General features: G+C 58.7%; 2 protein-coding genes across 8 annotated transcripts; both read left to right on the top strand.

Annotated features, from left to right (window-relative positions):
* Positions 1-559: 559 nt before the first annotated feature.
* On the top strand, positions 560-3,010 carry LRG1 (leucine rich alpha-2-glycoprotein 1). Of its 2 annotated transcripts, none has more exons than XM_077121094.1 (2): positions 560-650; positions 1,580-3,010. In XM_077121094.1, exons 1-2 carry the CDS (start codon positions 619-621, stop codon positions 2,589-2,591), a joined length of 1,044 nt encoding a protein of 347 aa, XP_076977209.1. In that variant the 5' UTR covers positions 560-618; the 3' UTR covers positions 2,592-3,010. The 2 variants fall into 2 exon arrangements, with proteins under 2 accessions (XP_076977209.1, XP_076977210.1); XM_077121095.1 differs by having other exon boundaries at positions 574-650; positions 1,610-3,010.
* Positions 3,011-3,947: 937 nt separating this feature from the next.
* On the top strand, positions 3,948-11,054 carry PLIN5 (perilipin 5). 6 transcript variants are annotated; one of them, XM_077121087.1, is made up of 9 exons: positions 3,948-4,048; positions 4,394-4,526; positions 4,843-4,924; positions 5,670-5,865; positions 6,854-6,936; positions 7,284-7,464; positions 8,124-8,323; positions 9,735-9,851; positions 10,064-11,054. In XM_077121087.1, the coding sequence occupies exons 3-9, from the start codon at positions 4,865-4,867 to the stop codon at positions 10,595-10,597; spliced, it is 1,371 nt and encodes a 456-aa protein (XP_076977202.1). In that variant the 5' UTR covers positions 3,948-4,048; positions 4,394-4,526; positions 4,843-4,864; the 3' UTR covers positions 10,598-11,054. The 6 variants fall into 6 exon arrangements, with proteins under 6 accessions (XP_076977202.1, XP_076977204.1, XP_076977203.1 ...); XM_077121089.1 differs by having other exon boundaries at positions 4,860-4,924; XM_077121088.1 differs by having other exon boundaries at positions 4,863-4,924.
* Positions 11,055-13,452: the final 2,398 nt, after the last annotated feature.

Consider the following 13,452-nt stretch of genomic DNA (forward strand, 5'->3'; position numbering starts at 1 on the left):
TCAGGATGCAATTGTTGATCCCATGGTGCCAGGTCTGGATTCATCCCTGGGAGTCATCTCCCGTGCCATCACGGAGACTTTCACCCCCGAACATCACTCACTTTTGAACTGCATTAAAAAAAAATTTTTTTTTCATGGAAAAAACCCAAACAATGTGCCTTGAATTCAAGACAAGTTTTTTTTTTTCCTCTTTTGAATGAACTTCCTGGTTGTTAAGTTTATTGCAAGTAGGACCTGTTGCCCAAAGACCTGTCCCCATCCCCCAGGGATGGGACGTTACAACTCTGATCCCTGAATCCTGGATCAGGGAAAGTGAGAGACTCTTGGGTGCCCTCCACCACAGTGAGAAGTAAGAGGAAGGAAAGCCGGTAGAAGCTGGGCCGAGCAAAGTGGGCGCCCCTCCCAGGTGCCCCCACCCCCCACCAGGAAGCAATTTCACAATCCTGACTCCTTCCCCTTTCCTCTCCTTGGCTCTGGTTCTGCCCTAAGCGGGAACAGGACAGGGGTGGGGATTTCTCCATAGCTGGTTCCCCCACCCCCAGCCCAGGCAGGTATAAAATCCACTTCCCCAGGCCAAAGGAACCCAGAAAAAAAAAAAGAGAAGGCTCACCTGGAGCCATGTCCTCCTGGAGCCGAGAGCGAAATCAGAGGTAGGTCCCCACCCCTGCCCAACCTGGGAAGGCCTGGACACCAGGCCATGCAGAGATTGAAGGGCACTCCAAAGTCACGGGGGCAGGGGCAGGCCTGCAGGCTGGAACAGAATGTCGCTCACTGAGGCTGTGACCGGGGACAGGCAAACTTGCTCCCAGACACCTGCAGATATCCCAGGCAAGCCCCAGGTGGGCAGGGAGACTCCAGGGGATGCAGTGACCAAGGCTGTACAGGTGCTATCTGGTGCTGCTGTGTGAGGACAGTCACTGCTGGAGGGATCAGCCCTCCAAGGGTTACCAGTGCCAAACGTAAACTACCTTGTCCCAAGTCCAGATGCCCACCTTCAGACAGGGTTGCACCTCTCAGAGTCCTCTGTTTGTCCCTGGAACCCTGGCTATGTGCTGAGATCCTGGGAGCTCAGGTTGGGGGCAGATGGAACCAGATCCAGGCTGAACAAAAAGAAGAGCCAAGAGCTCTGCTTGGGAAGGACAGAAAGGGAGGCATTGCAGCTGGGGCTTTGTAGGATGAGTAGGAGTTCACGGGCTCTGCTTTCAAAACACCAAGCCAGTGACATAAGGAATAAGCCAGAAAATAAGCCAGATCAGAAGAAACAAGCAAGAAGAAACTTGCTAGGCTGACAAGGGGGGAAGATAGCATTTTGGGGTCAGATCCAGAAACTCATGTTTCAGAGAATTAGAATTCTCCCTGGATCAGGGCCCACTTCTGGTGGTGTATGGTGGGGGTGGGGAGGGTAGAAGCCAGGAGAGGAGGAGGAGGAGGAGGTGACTGCCCTAGTACAGGGGGGGTGATGAGATGATACAGACCAGGGCGGTGACAGGAGAAGGGGCAAAGTGGGCAGATTCCAGGTATATTTTGGCCCCACTGTGCCCATTTAGGCTTACTAAGCACCTACTGTCATTGCCTACAGCCCTGGTGTCCTTGACCCCCACCCTTCTAGAACCTTGCTCTTTTTGGTGGTGATAGTTGCCTTGGTCCAGGGGGTCATCCTAAACCCCAAGGCTTGCCAGTTGTACCCATCCAGCAATGGAAGCTCTGTCGTGTGCCAGCCACCTGCCGAGTTTCCCCGCTACCTCCCAGCCGATACTGTCTACCTGTCTGTGGAGTTCTTCAACCTCACCCAGCTGCCAGACACCACCCTTCAGGGTGCCTCCAACCTCCGGGAGCTGCATCTCTCCAACAACCGGCTGGAGAACCTCTCGGCCGAGTTCCTGTTCCCCGTACCCCGGCTGACAGTGCTGGATCTGACCCACAATGCCCTGATCCGGCTGCCCCCTGGCCTCTTCCAGGCCTCAGCTGTCCTTGCCACCCTGGTGCTAAAGGAGAACCAGCTAGAAGTCCTGGAGGCCTCGTGGCTGCACGGCCTGAGGGACCTGTGGCATCTGGATCTTTCGGGAAACCAACTCCGGACGCTGCCCCCAGGGCTGCTGGCCAACTTCACGGCCCTGCACATACTTGACCTTGGAAACAACCAGCTGGAGACCTTGCCCTCTGATCTTCTCATGGGCCCCCTGCGGTTGAAACGGCTGCATTTGGAGGGCAATAGGCTGCGGACACTGGGAGACGATCTGCTTCGGCCCCAGCCAGGCCTGTGCTACCTCTTCCTGCAAAACAACAAGCTGGTGTCTGTGGCTGTCAGGGCCTTCCGAGGTCTTCAGCAGCTGGAGATGCTGGACCTGTCCAACAACAGGCTGGCCAGCACGCCTGCGGGGCTCTGGGCATCCCTGGGGGGGCCCACCCGGGACATGAAGGTTGGCTTCGATATTTCCGGGAACCCCTGGATGTGCACCCCGGAACTGGAAGACCTCTATCGCTGGCTGATGGCCAACAAAGACAGAATGTTCTCCCTGAATGACACCCGTTGTGCTGGGCCTGAAGCTTTGAGGGGTCAGACCCTCCTGGCAGTGGCTGAGTCCCAGTGAAGCCCAGGACAGGGGTTGGGGGACAAGGGGTAAGGGGGATAAGGCCTGGAAGAACACAGAACCCCACTTAGCAAATAATCCTACCTTTCAAGTGCGATGCTTTAAATCCCTCCATAGTTGCACCCCAACTTGAGTTCCCAAACCTGTTTGGCCATGTGCCCCCCAAAAACGTCTCCCTGTCTTTTCTCAAGCTGTGCCTTCTCCTAGAATGCCAGCCCCCTCTACCCCCCATTTTCCTGGGTCTCAGCTTTTCCTGATCCCCTGGCCCCTTCCCCTGGCCCAGCCCTGGCCACACTGGGGGAAATGTCTTTGTCTAACTCTGTCTTCCTCAGATTGGGGGCGCCCTGAGGCCCTCACTTACCCAGCATTACTCAGGCCTGATGGATTTCATAAATAACTGTGGAAGTGAATTGAACAAATTGGTATTCATTCTGTTCCTTGCATCTCCAAGCTGACTTCTTAGGTCTCCGAAACCAAGGAGAAGGAAGCAGGTGGGGTAACCCGGGGCCAGGAGTGTAGAAAGGGGACCCTGAAATCAGTGGCAATTGGGGTCTGATGTCCCTGGCTCCTCTTCCCCACCCCCACCCCCTTACCCCATCCCAGGGCTTAACTGGAAAATAAAACTCTGACCTGGGTGTCGTGTTACCCATGGATTTCTGCCAGAGTTTGTGTCCTGGGGAAGGTTTAAATAAACCAGATTGCTTCAGGTCTCCAAACAATTTAGCAAGCGTGCCTATGATAATCCAAGGGGTGTCTTCCCCAGGCAAGCGTGCCGGGATGGGTAGGGGCCCAGGAGGCTGCGTTCTCACAATTCAGGTCCCAGGGTGCCTGCTGACTCAGCGTTCGTTGGGCATGATGGGGGCCAGGGACACATTTGGGAGAGCCTGGAATGTCGGGACATCGGATGGCAAAAGGGTGGTACTCAAGTTGGTGGCTATTCCAGGACATGGAGGCGGGAGCCTGATCGAGCCGGATTTAAATCAGATACCACCCTCGCTGTGGGACCTGGCGCGAGCGGTTTAAGCTTTCGGAGCCTCAGTTTGCCAATCTATAAAATGGGGATTTAATGAGCCAGCCTGGCTCTTGGCAAATGAAAACATAAAATGGGACTTTCCCAAGGTCAGTCGGGTAGGCGGCGGGGGCGGTCATCGCCCTCCACTGTCTCCGCGGCCACAGCAGGTCAGGGAGCAGGTGGCCAAACCTGCACCCGGGGATCCAGCGTCCCCGGGATGCTATGGCAACTGCAGAGCGCCGCGCCCAATGCGAGCGCGCGAGGGGAGCCTGGAGCCCCGCCCCGGGGCACACCCCCATATGGTCAGTCCTCATTGGCCGACCCAGAGGAGGCCCCGCCCCCGAGCTGCTATAAGGCGGGCGAGGGTAGCAGGGGGCGGTGACTTGAGCGCGAGTCTGGGGTCCGCGCAGGCACCGGGCGGGGTGGACTGAGGCTGCGCGCCCGGGTGAGTGCCGCGCGGGCGGCGCCCAGAAGCGTCCCGGGCTCAGGGGGCTCTAGGTCAGTGGGCGAGGGTCTGGTGGCGCGGCCTGGTGGGGGAGGGGAGGGGAGACGGGTGGCCCGAGCAGGTGGCTGAGACCCTTGACCCAGTTGGCCGAGGCTCAGGACCCAGTGAGGCGGGGACCCGGGCTCAGAGGGCTCCGAGTGGGGGCAGGGGAAAGGACCTCAGGCGGGGAGTGCGAAACCTGAGGTCGTGCTCCGGGCCGCTCTGACCTGTCCAGCTGAGTGACCTTGGGCCTGGCATGGACCCTCTGTGTGTGCCTCCATTTCCCTGTTTATTGGGTTTCTGCAGCTACCGCCTCGCCCCCTGCAGGGACTGCTTGTGCAGTTCTGTCCCACGGCAGGGGCGGCAGGGACCTCCCAGGTTTTACAGAAGAGGACACAGCCCAGAGAAGTGAAGGCGCTTGCCCTAAGTCACACAGCAGGTAACAACAAGATTCGAACCCAGATCTTTCTGGCTGCAAGCCTGGTGCTTTGAACGACTTGAGTGCCTCACCATGCTGGAGGCTCTTTATTATGCGCGTACTGCGTGCTGAACCCTGTGAGAGCATTTTCTGCCCCCTACCAAAGTCTGAAGGAGGTATCATCACAGCCTCATTTTGCAGAATCAAGCGGGAGTGATTCTTGTCTCAAGCCACAGAGGTCATCTGGGCGGGACCCAAGGCCTGGGGGGTAGGGGACAGGGAGGGCTGGCATGTGGGATCCCCGTGCCCCCCACTCTGTCCTGCTCCCCTTCCCCAGAGTGACCCTGTTTGCAGCAGGCATGTCCAAAGACGAGGCAGCTCAGGCACCTGAGCCCAACCTATTGGAGTCAGAGGAGGAGGTAAGGGGCTGTCCCCTCCCATGGAGTCGAGGCAACCGAAGGGGTGGGGGGATTATTTCGGGCAGGGTACCCCCTCCCAGCCCCACCCTTGCTGATCGCACCTGATACCAAGGGCATTTTGGACTATGGAGCGGGCTGGTACTTCCCGCCCATTTCCCAGAGGGGGCACAGTGAGGCCTGGGGAGGAGGAGTGCATCTCTCCAAGGACACCCAGCCGGCTTACCTGGCCTCTGCCCACCTCTCTTCCTCTCCCTTCTCTGGGACCCTGCCTGCATCTCTTTTCTCTGCGTCCACCTTTAACAAACAACAATAATTGCAGCTCTATCAGCACCATTTCAAGCGTTTCACACACACTGGCTCCTTTACGCCTGAGCACCCTAGAACCCCACTTGACAGATGGGGAAACTGAGGCACTGAGCCGCTAACGTCACTTGCCCAAACTCACCAGGCTCAGAAGGGACTGAGGCAGAACCGAACTCAGGCAGAACCGAACTCTGACATCTCCTGCCTCAGACAGACCCGATGAGGCTCGGTTTATGCCTGGGGGCAGGGGACCCCTCCCATCCCGCTCCAATGCCTGTTCACAGTTAGGGGCTCAGTGCAAACTTTCCCCCCGGACTCTCTGTCTGTCTGACCGTCTCCCATCCACACCCTGGCTCGGACAGGGAGGGTGGACGGAGGGGTGGCTGAGTTCCCCGCCGCCCCCCCCTCCCAGAGCTGCTCTGAGGCCACCCCCTCCCCGCAGAATGTGGTGCAGCGCGTGGTGGCGCTGCCGGTGGTCAAGACCACGTGCAGGGCGGTGCTGGACGCTTACAGCTCGGCCAAGGTTAGGCACCCGCTGCTGGGCTCCGCCTGCCGCCTGGCCGAGAAATGCGTCTGCGGCCTGACCACCTGCGCCCTGGACCATGCCCGGCCGCTGCTCGACCACCTGCAGCCGCAGCGTGAGTTCCGCCCCGGCTTGCCCCGCCCCCCGACGGCGGTAGGACATGACCGCCGTCAGTCATCCCCCTTTGGCGGGTGGGGGTCGGGTCTTTCCTCGGGTGGGCCCCTTCTTACCTGTTCACGTGGGGCTGTCCTCCGTCTGTCCCCCTTCAGTCTGTCCCCCTGTCCTCCTCCCTCATCCATTGGCTTGACATCCCTGGGATTCATCTGTCTGGCCAGCTGCTTGCCTGAGCCCCAAATCTCCCTGGACCCCTGTGGTCAGCTTGGGGGTCCAATCAGGCAGAGGTGAGAGGTTGGGGAGGGCGTCTGACCCAGGAGGGGCCACCTGGAGTTGCCAGCCCGGGGCCTCTCCCTCCTCTTTCTCGGCTGGCTGCTGGCTTTGACCTTGGGGCCTGCTGGCTGGGGCCACTGAGCCGGGCGGGGCGAGGGGTGACCTTGATATAGGGAAGGGCTTGGTGCTATGCAGGGCTGAGGCAGTGGGTCAGGGTCAGGGAGCCCCCAGTTCCTCCCAGGGAATCAGCCACTTGCTAGGAGGCCGTCAGTTCCAAGTACTCTCTCCATCTCCCTTGCCCAGAGTCTGCCCCCGAGAACCCCGAGTGTCCATCCCACCCTCTGTGTGACTTTGCTGGATTCACACACATGGAAGTTCCTCCAAGACCACTTGCCCCATAAGTGTGGCCTTTGGCTCCCTGCTCCTGGGTCCCCCTCCTTTCTGTCCCTCCTGTTATGTCTCCATCTGTGTGCCTCAGTCTCTCTCCTCCCTCAGTGCCCCTGTATCTCTGTTTCATCTTCTTGTCCCTCTCTATCTCTTTCACTCTCTTTCCATCTCTGTGTCTCTCTCCCTGTTTCCCTCCCTCCCTCTATATCTCTGTGTGTGTCCCTCTTTCCCTCTCTGTCTCCGTCCCTCCCTCCCTCCTTCCCTGCCCCTCTGTGTCTATGCCTCCCTCTGCCTCTCCCCATCCCCGTTCCCTGCCTGCCTCTTTTCAGTGGCCACCGTGAACCATCTGGCCTGTAGGGGCCTGGACAAGCTGGAGGAGAATCTGCCCTTTCTCCAACAACCTTCCGAAACGGTACCCAGGGCAAGCAGACCGAGGGGTCTGCTAGGGGGTGGGTTGCAGCAGAAGTGGGTGGGACAATGGTGTCTCCTCCAGGCTTGGCCTGGACTTCTGGGCCAGCCAGACCCTGGGGCAGTCAGGCTTTGCTCACTCGAGGAAAAGAGGGAGGTGGAGAGAAGCTGCTCATTAAAATAATCAGCATCAATATTTATGGAGCGTGAAAGAGGTGCTGGAAGGGGTTGCGGGAGGGACTTTTATTATCCCTTGTTTTGTAGAGGGGAAACTGAGGCACAGCTCTGGGAAGGGGGCTGGGACTGGAGCTGGAGCCCTGAAGTGCCTGGAATGGGGGACCCTCCCACCAGGTGGTGACCTCAGCGAAGGACACGGTGACCAGTGGCGTGACGGGGGTCGTGGACCTGGCGCGGCGGGGCCGGCGCTGGAGTGTGGAGTTAACACGGTCCGTGAGTCATGCCGTGGACGTTGTACTGGGAAAATCGGAGGAGCTGGTGGACCACTTCCTGCCCATGACGGAGGAGGAGCTCAGTGAGGCCCGCGTCCCCCTCCCTGGCCCCTGAATCCTCCTGCTCCAGTGGCTGCCCCCGAGTTAGAGATCAGAGAGGGTCCTGGACTTGCCTAAGACCACACAGCACATCAGCAGGAAACTTGGAGGGGCTCCGGCTCCATGTCTACAGCTCTCTACCCTGCCTCCCACCCGAAATCAGACTGCCCAGTTCCCCAACACTGGATAAAAGCTCAAATGATGAGGTCTCAAAGTGGGGGTCCTCCAAAATGGGTTATCTTGTCCCAGGCAATGTCTTCAGAATTATTAAATGCGTTCCCTGCATTTAACAGCTTTTGCATTGCAAAGCCTGACATCTAGCTCCTAACTTGAAAAACTAGACTCTTGGGCCAAAGAGCGTCTGCCCTTTTAGATGCGTCCCAGGACCTCACTGATCCCCAGTGCTCCATATCTCATCTGTGTGACTTAAGTTCTCTTTGCCTCAGTTTCCCTTATCTGTAAAAAGCGATTTCTAACAGCGTGTGTGCATCATAGGGCTTTGGGAAAATTAAATGAGTCAATATCGGTAGAATGAAACTATGCATTCGGGAGCCTGGGGGCTTATCTATCTGGAAGGTGGCTGAGCAGATGTGGAGAGGGGACAGGTGGCAACGTTGACCCCCTCCCCTGTCCTGCCTCCCAGTGGCACTGGCAGCTGAGGCCGAGGGTCCAGAAGTGGCCTCAGTGGAGGAACAGAGGAAGCAACAGGGCTACTTTGTACGCCTGGGCTCCCTGTCTGCCCGGCTCCGCCACCTGGCATATGAGCACTCTCTGGGGAAACTGAGGCAGAACAAACACCGTGCCCAGGACACGCTGACTCAGCTGCAGGAGACGCTGGAGTTGGTGAGAGCCCTGTGATGCAAGCCAATAAGCATGGATTGGATGCCAGCTGAATACATGGTCCTGTGCTGGGACCCAAACCTAACTCTCCTCCCAATCTCAGCCGACGGACGCCCCATCCTGGACACTTAGGCCTAAATGTAGGACTTGCCTTCACTCCCCTCCTACCTCTAACATATCAGCCAGTACTGTCAGCTCCATCTCCAAATTCGATCCCAGACCACCTACTTCATCCCTCTCCTTGGTCTCCCCTGGTCCAGCCTCATTGCTGACCACCAGTGAGTTCCCTCCACCCTGGTCCCTGGCTCTGCCTCGCCCCCCAAGTCTGTCTTCCCCGCAGCAGCCAGAGGCACCAGTAAGCATCTGAACCAGGTCCTGTTTCTCCCCTAACCACAGCCCTCCATGGCTCCTATGTCCTCCCCGCGGCCCCCCAGACCCTGCACACCCTGCCCTGTCCCCTCCTTGCCCTCCCCTCCTTTCCCCTCTTCCCCTAGCTCCCTCTGCTCCAGCCACATGGGCCTCCTCGCCGCTCCCCCAGCGCACCAGGGCCAGGCCAGCCTCAGGGCCTTTGCACATGCTGTGCCCGCAGCCTGGAGCCTTTTCTTTTCCTTCTCAGCACTTCTCACCCTCCAGACTGGTAGCTCCACGAGACACCTTCCCTCCTCAGTCATTCAGTGAGCACATATTGAGCACCAACTGTATCCCGTTCCCCACTGTATCCCCAATACCTGCTACAGTGCCTGCTACACGTGGGCTCACAAAGCTTACTCAGCCTGTCAATTGCCTGCTCAGCGGGTGCCCAGAGCTGGGCTGCTTCCTTTATGTAAGCTGTTGCAATAGATGCTTGCACCAGTCCATTCTTGCGTCAATAGATGTTTGCCCCAGTAGATGCTTACACCAATGCTGTTTGCTAATGACCATCTTTTACAATGCAGAAGCTGAGTTCTAACTCATTTATCTTGATGGGATGTACTCTGGGAGCCAGGCCCTGAGTAGGGAGATCAGGGTCATGATGGGGGAGGTGGAACACAGGGGGCTCAGAGGTGAGATCTGCCCAGCCAGGAAGGGAAGAGGGAAGGCTTCCTGGAAGAGGTGGCTTTCAGACTGAGACTTGGATGGAATGATCCTGGCAGGCGGTGGGGTGGAGGAAGAGTGCACATGGTGGAGGGTCTGGTGTAGGCAAAGGCCCAGCAGTGAGACTGAGCTTTAGGGGAAATGCAGGTTCCTGGGTCTGGCCTGGGGCAGAAGAGAGCAAAGGGAGAATTGGCAGGTTGACCAAGACTGGTCCTGCAGGCCTGGAAGGGTGCATACAGATGGTGGCCACTAAATGCTTTTTGAGGCTTAATCCAGGGGACTGAGATTGATCTTCTCACTCCCTCCCTGCCCTCCCCGGCCCTGACCTTCTGCCCCATAGATCGGCCACATGCAGTGCGGGGTGGATCCCCCCACCCCAGCCTGCCCCGGGAAGGCCCACCAGCTGTGGGAGGACTGGAGCCGGCGCCCCCCAGAGAACGGCCGTCGCCGGAGCCAGGTGAGATGGCAGCTGCCGCAAGGCCCACCTGCTGAGGGTCCATGGGGGAAACCGAGGCAGAGCGATGGTCTCACAGTATGTGTATGGGGGAAATTGAGGCAGGGCGACAGTCCATTGTGGGGTCCATGGGGGAAATTGAGGCACAGCGACAGTCCTGCTGGGTGTTCATCGGGGAAACTGAGGCCACCCACCACCTCCCCCACCCCCCGCAGGCGGAGCTGGAGACCCTGGCTCTGTCCCGCAGTCTGACGCGGGACCTGCGTGGCTCGGTGGACATCCTGGAAGCCAGCGTGCGGGGCCTGCCATCCGGCGCCCAGGAGAAGGTGGCTGAGGTGCGGCGCAGCGTGGATGCCCTGCAGGCCGCCTTCGCTGACGCCCGCTGCTTCGGGGACCTGCCGGCCGCAGCGCTGGCTGAGGGCCAGGGCCGCGTGGCCAGAGCCCACGCCTGTGTGGATGAGCTGCTGGAGCTGGTGGTGCAGGCCGTGCCACTGCCCTGGCTGGTCGGGCCCTTCGCGCCCATCCTGGTGGAGCGGCCCGTGCCCCTGTCCGAACTGGCGGCCCAGGTTGACGAGATTGTCGGGAGCCCCGACCCTCGCTGGGCGCACATGGACTGGCCAGCCCAGCAGCGAGCCTGGCAGGCCCAGCATGGGGAGGGGATGGACCTCCCAGAGGATGTGCCCGAGGAAGAGCCCGAGCCCCCCAGCAGCCCGGTCAAGCACACGCTGATGCCTGAGCTCGATTTCTGATCCGGTGTGTGCTGAAGGGGTAAACTGAGGCAGCAATGGCTGCCTCCCCATCCGAGATCCCTGCTGCCCTCTTGTGGCCACACATGGGCACTGACGACGGGTACCTTGGTGCCGGGCTGGGGTGAGGGGGACAGAGATCAGAACCCCAACCCACCTTCCTTGGTGTCTTTTCCTCAAACTTAGGGGGCCATCGAGGCTCAGAGAGAGAGGCAGGGGACTCGAACCCAACTCCGGTCCAACTTAGCTCCTGCCCGAGGAAATGGTCAAAACTCCATTCCCGGGGAAATGCGCGTTTTCCCACATTTTGGGTGCTGAGCTCCCTGGGGTCCAGGGAGAAAAGCGCAAAAAGCGAGAGTCCCCTTCTCCCCCCAGCCCCAGAGATGCCTGGTGGGACCCCTGCCAGGCCCGCTTGTTTTGCCATTTGGGGTTTGACCTTCAGAATAAAGGTGCTTCATATCACCCCAAGGCCCGTGGCTTCTGTGTGCCTGTCTGTGTTGAGGAGGGGAGGGCAAGGGACGTGGGCGGGTCTTGTGAGGACCTCTGACTGCATTCTTGACTGCCCCTCAGACTCCCCAGGGGCAGGGCAGGAGGTTGGGAAACCACAGCCTGGGGTTGGGGAGGGAGGGCGGGAAAGTGGTGAGGTCAGGATGGCCCCTGGCTTCCCTGGCCCCGAGCCCAGAGGGAAGCTCCTGACTCTTCACTGGCCAGATTTCCCTTGCTGTACCTGCTCAAGAACCTCCGTAGCTCCCTATTGCCCTGAGACCCAGCGTCCAAGCTCTTTCCAGGCCCCTGCATGGACCCAGCTCTGTTCCCATGAGCTCTGCATCTCCCCCCACCTCAGGACCTATGCTCGGGCCAGAATGCCCTTCCCCTCTCCCACCCATCTCATAATCACATCTCCCCCATCCTCAAGCCCCAGCCCCGAGGCCCCCTCTTCCAGGAAGCCTTCTGTGACTCCATCCTGCCATGATAGGTGCCTCCTTCCGTCCTCCATAGACCACCTTGGCGGGGCCCCAAGCCCTTTCTTTCTTGGGTTATAACCACAGGCGGCCTTTCCTTTTAGACTCTCACGAGGTCTGGGCCGGGCCTGGTGAGAATGCCAGAATCCTGCATGGGGGCCAGAGCGGGGAGGGAAGGACATTTTGGTACAGGCACCCGTTGGGGCAAAGGGAAATTAGTTTTGCTGGAACAGAGGCGAATGGATGGGAATGGATTGGGGTGGAGCCCTGGGATTTGGGGACGAGCAGTGACAATGTTAATTACCATGACAATTAGTGGGAGAGGCGCTCCCCTCTTTGCATCCCCATTTTCTGCTCTGCAGGATGGGGGTGGGTGCAAGTCTTGAGGCCCAATCTGAGCAAGGGCTCGTCACCCGCGGAAGCTGATATCCACTTTGATTTGTTCACCCATTCGTTTGTTCACTCGACAAACATTTATTGAGCACCTGCTGTATACCAGCCCCAGGGACGCAGCAGTGCACAAAGCAAAGATCCTGCCCTCTGGAAGTTTGCAGGGTAGTAGGGGAGACAGACAATAAACAAGGAAAATATATCAATTACAGTATTTTCAAAGATGATGAAATTGAAAGGGAAGGGGGCTGAGCATGGGGTGGGGTCCGAGGTGGGGTGAATAATTTTAAATAGGACGGTCCTCTCCAAGGAAGTAACATTTGGGCAAAGTCCTCAAAGGATATGAGGGATCTGGGAAAAGTGTTCCGGGGGGAGGGGGCAGAAGGAAGAGCCTGTGCAAAGGTCCTGAGGCAGGGCCGAGCTCTGCGAACTAGAGAAGCAGTGAGGAGGCCCGTGTGGCTGGAACAGAGGGGGCAAGGGGGAAAGCAGGAGGAGGGGAGGGCAGGGAGGGGCAGGGCAGGGTGTGCAGGGCCTGGGGGGCTGCAGAGAGGACTTGGGCTTTTTCCCCTGAAGGGGATGGGAGTCATAGAGGGTTGTGGGCAGAGGAGAGCCCTGACTCAGTGTTTATGATCACTTATTTTTTTCTGCTGGCTTTTTACCCCTGTACTGGGCTGTAGCCTTCCCTATGGGATAGAGAGGGGCTGTCCAGAGCTTTTCCTACCACCCTTTGGGAAGAATTGGCTGGGAGGTGAGTGATTGGAAGACAACCCCCCTTTCTGCTCTCCCAACTGTTTGGCAAACACAGTGACGGCTCCAAGGAGATGGCCCAGGGGTCACCAGGCCCGGTGGCTGGACCCTCCTTCCTCCCAGCTCAGCATCCAGAGACACCGATTGGGGCTGCCCGGAACTCCACCCTCACCCAGTGGCTGGGATCCCATTCCTAGGGGCAGACAGGAGGGGAAACTGAGTCCAAAGGGGGGGGTGTGGTGGTTAATTCCCTGCTGGCAGGTAGGTCCCAAGTTTGGCTTCGAATCCGGTCTCTGCCACTTCCTGGCTAAATGGTCTCAGGCATAGGATGCCTCCTCAAGGAAGCCTCCCGGGCTGGACCCATATCTCACTCTTGGGGTGCTCCCAGCTCTCTTGATGCTCTGTCTTGGCCCTTTCTCAGGGGAAGTTCTTTCTGGAGAATTACATGGCCCCTCCCTGCTGGGCACAGCCCCTGCTTCTTTTCAGGGGCCCCATTTCTGCCCCGACAATGCTAAGCTAACAATAACTGAGTGCCAGCTGGGTACTAGGCCATGTGACTAAACAGCTCATATGGTGACCTTATCTCCCACCCACACAACCCATTTAGCAAGCATGCATTAAGCACCAACTGTATGGGACCACAGCACCCAACAGAACAGACCTGGAGGAGGAGAGGGAGGGAGTCAGGGGGAATAGCTTGGGGAATACAGCTGCAGGCGGAGAATGGCATGTGCAAAGGCCCTGAGGTGGGCGCCACCA

The sequence above is a fragment of the Tamandua tetradactyla genome, chromosome 11 (genome assembly GCF_023851605.1).
Source record: "Tamandua tetradactyla isolate mTamTet1 chromosome 11, mTamTet1.pri, whole genome shotgun sequence".
In the NCBI taxonomy this organism is placed as follows: Eukaryota; Metazoa; Chordata; class Mammalia; order Pilosa; family Myrmecophagidae; genus Tamandua; species Tamandua tetradactyla.